This window comes from Sitophilus oryzae, unplaced genomic scaffold (genome assembly GCF_002938485.1).
Source record: "Sitophilus oryzae breed Bouriz unplaced genomic scaffold, Soryzae_2.0 scaffold_1272_pilon_pilon, whole genome shotgun sequence".
NCBI lineage: Eukaryota > Metazoa > Arthropoda > Insecta > Coleoptera > Curculionidae > Sitophilus > Sitophilus oryzae.
In genome coordinates, this window is record NW_022145918.1 from 128,558 (window position 1) to 132,200 (window position 3,643).

The 3,643-nt window shown below is 32.2% G+C and overlaps 1 protein-coding gene across 1 annotated transcript; it reads right to left on the reverse strand.

Moving 5' to 3' along the window:
• Positions 1-1,968: 1,968 nt before the first annotated feature.
• LOC115874291 (proteasome subunit alpha type-7-1-like) lies at positions 1,969-3,073 on the reverse strand. Its single transcript, XM_030889398.1, is given in 4 exon segments — positions 1,969-2,392; positions 2,394-2,481; positions 2,537-2,766; positions 2,874-3,073. Coding segments are annotated over 4 exon segments (750 nt in total). The 5' UTR covers positions 2,976-3,073; the 3' UTR covers positions 1,969-2,062.
• Positions 3,074-3,643: the final 570 nt, after the last annotated feature.

Here is a 3,643-nt window from a genome sequence, read left to right on the forward strand (position 1 = left end):
CTCTGGTAGGTAGACTCGTATAATAAAATTTTATAATGATGCCTTTAACTGTTAAAAAACTATTAAAGAATATCTTTAATTTTTCAGAAACTTTAACACCCTGTATCTGACGTAAGAGGCATTTCCGACCCATAGTGTTCTATATCAAAATTAATATTTCGCCGTCCCTTATCATTCCCCGAAAGCATGACCGACTTACAGGAATCACCCTGTGTATAACATAAAAATATATATAATCTCAAAAATGTAATAAAAATGAAATGATTGCTATTTAAAAAATAGGGTTCTTTTTTATTAACTAATTATGAAGTCAAATTTCCTAGCATATGTATAACTAGACAATGAATTATATATGTAAGCATTGCCAAAATGCCAAAATACCTATGCTTCCAAAAATGGACTAAATTAGGACGAAATATGCTATTTATTATCAGATTTTACCCCAACCACCCTGTATAGTGCAGCTGGGATTCCTTAATACTACTCTCATGGAGCATTCTCACCTCTCGTGTACTTGACAAAGATTTGTAATTGGTATACAGGGTATACATGGTGCGTCGCGCATCTATAGATACAGAATTTCTATGTTATTTAATATAGGAACTACGCCGATTCTCGCCAGACACTGTATGCTAATAAAAAATACTTGCCAAGTAGACGAGTCATGAGAATGCGCCTTCGGATTGCTCATAAAGGGGCATTCTCACATGGCAAGTATTTTTTATTGGCATATGATAGGCACCCGGTAAATACTGTATGATCCTTTGAATAAGAAGACTAAGGAAGGAGCATATCAAAAATCTTAGGTACACCGCGATGGGCCTCAAATATGGCCGACTTAAATTCCGGTTTATCAGTGTCGTTCTAATTTTATTTAAAAAATGTAAAACTATGATGTAGGGTAGACGTGGGGTAGACTCAATAATTTGTTGTTTTATTTACGTTGTGAATAAATGTTGGTAGTTATTAAAATTGTTATAAAAACATATTATTATAATAAAAATAGATAAGTTATAATAAGTATTTATTAACACAAACATCCGATACGCTACTGAAGCAGGTAAGTCAAATTAACGTATCTAAATTCTTTGACATCTAATCTTTGACAAGTAGTAAATAAAAGCAAAAATGCAAGAAAAAATATATAAGTAATTAGTTAATTTAAGTGAATTTCATAAATGATCGGTTTACTACACGTATGTATATTATATAGTCACTTACTAGCGAAAAGTTATTCTATTATTTCACTCGATTTTTGCCGAGATCTACCACACGCCACACAACCAACTATTTTAGCGTCTTTTTCGATAAATCGCGATAGTGTCACTGTTAATTTAAGTTCTGCCACAATTTCCATCTAGATTTACTACCTTTACTACCTACTATCAGTAGTAGAATAAATAATAAATAACATAAAATAAGCTCCGTAAGGACTGACAAATCCACAAAATTTCAAATCAAATTCAAATGTGTCAAATGAATCGTCAAACAGAACTGTCAAGGATCCCCACCCTAGAGAGCTTTTATGGTGGCTTTTCCGCCCACCATGCATGAATACATGGATAGCATTATGCTCCTTCCTTAGTCTTCTTATTCAAAGGTATGATCGAAAAAAAACGGCGTCCAGTTGGCTTGGAAATGACGATCGATGACATTCGCCATATAATTTTACATATAAAATGACAGCGATCTTCAACGCTGACGCCGTTTTTTTTTTCGATCATATTGTGTTATCAAACCAAATTATATGAGAAAGCAAAGAATTATTTGGTCAGTAAAAAACTATTTTTAATTTAGAATAATACAAGTAGATAAATTTCTTGCTCAGATACTTATACTCAAAATTTACTATTTCGGAAAAGACTGAAAAAAAGTTTAATTAAAAAAACATAATTAATTAAAAAGAAATTTAAAGGTCCTGTGGATCTCATCCAGGTACATAGAAGTTAGAAAAATGGCCAAGATTAGAAATAATTTTGTATTTCATTATTCAAAAAAGATTAATTAATTTAACTTAACCTCAATAATACAATAGTTATAAAATTATTAATGAATCTGTTTTTCATTTCTTAGACTTCTTTTTCTCCGCTTCCTCCTCTTTCTCTTTTTCAATCTCTGTCACATATTTTTCAATAGAGTCTCCATCGAGCATTTCCAATGGCTCCCCATGTCTCATAACAGCAATTTCCAAGTTTTTCTGGCCAGATTGAACAACTTCTAAAAGGGCTCTAATAGCAAGTTTGATTGTACCCCTTTCTGTAGAAACTTCTTCAGAAGTATAGTATTTTTCTAAGAATTCTCTAACAGTCTTTGCTGATCTACCAGTGGCATTAGCTTTCCACTCATAATAAATACCAGAAGGTTCTGTTTGGTACAAATGAGGGGCTCCGTCAGTAATCAAATCCACCAATTAAACATGAGATACCGAAAGGTCTTCGGCCATTACTTTGTGTATATTTTTGTTTCAGACTGGCAATGTATCTGAAGAAAAAAATAGTATCATATACAGTCTAACAATTAAAGATAAAATCGTTACCTTGTGATATATTCTAACGTCACAGGGTCCTCAACTGTGAGTTTATGGCTCTGGCACTCAATTTGTGCTCTATTAATTAGAATTCTCGCATCAGCTGTAAGTCCAGCAAACGCCATAACAACATGGTCATCCAGTAAACAGATTTTCCTAACTGTACGTTCCTCTTGTAATTTTGCAACAGATTTTTTCTCTACTCCTAAAACTACAGTATTTGCTCCTCTAACGCCAACCTTAAAAGTAAACAAACTCTCAAAAATGTTACAGACTTTAGTTAAAACAGTTCCCATACAAAAAAGTTGAAAATTTTCTTCATGGAAAAATTTTATAACTAACTTACCGCTGTGGATCCCTTCCTTACAGCCTCTTGGGCATACTCTACTTGTAATAAATGACCATCTGGAGAAAATACAGTAATAGCCCTATCATACCTTGAAGACATTTTTTAATAAAATAAAAATTATTTTTCTTTACACTTTAAAACGCCGAAACACAACCTCAAAAACTATTTTGCTTTGTAACTTTGGCGACTTGCAAATTAATGACAGTGACGTTTTAGACATTATTGACAAATTATGCTTCCAGTTCTATGGCCAACAGACACACAACATCCATGGTATGCTATATATTTTACCAGGGTTGTTGTCAGGTCAGAAAAGTGACTGTCTTGAGACGTCTATTTGCTGCACTTGCTCATAGATACGACGCGTGTGTACCTCGTAGATGTTGCCAAATTGTATATCAATTTAAAAAGATTTAAGTTTTAATCAAAGATACAAAAACTCGCACAAACTCTTGTTCTCACCGTAGCGAGTAACTATTTCAAAAACCAAAATAATTTGGCAGCTGCTACTAATATCTTAAAATTTTATCTTCTACTCATATATTTATCTTTCTTCAATTTTCCAAGATTTTCTTGACTTTATGGTGAAGGAAATCATAATTGGATTCAGATTTCCGATAAATATTCCCTAGAAGTTGGATTCAAAAATAAAAAAGTATTAGTATTGATATAATGACTATAAAAATACAAATATATTTTTTTAATAATAAATATAACGGTTTACCAAAAAGCTCACAAATTTGCCACATATTTTTATACGTTTTTTT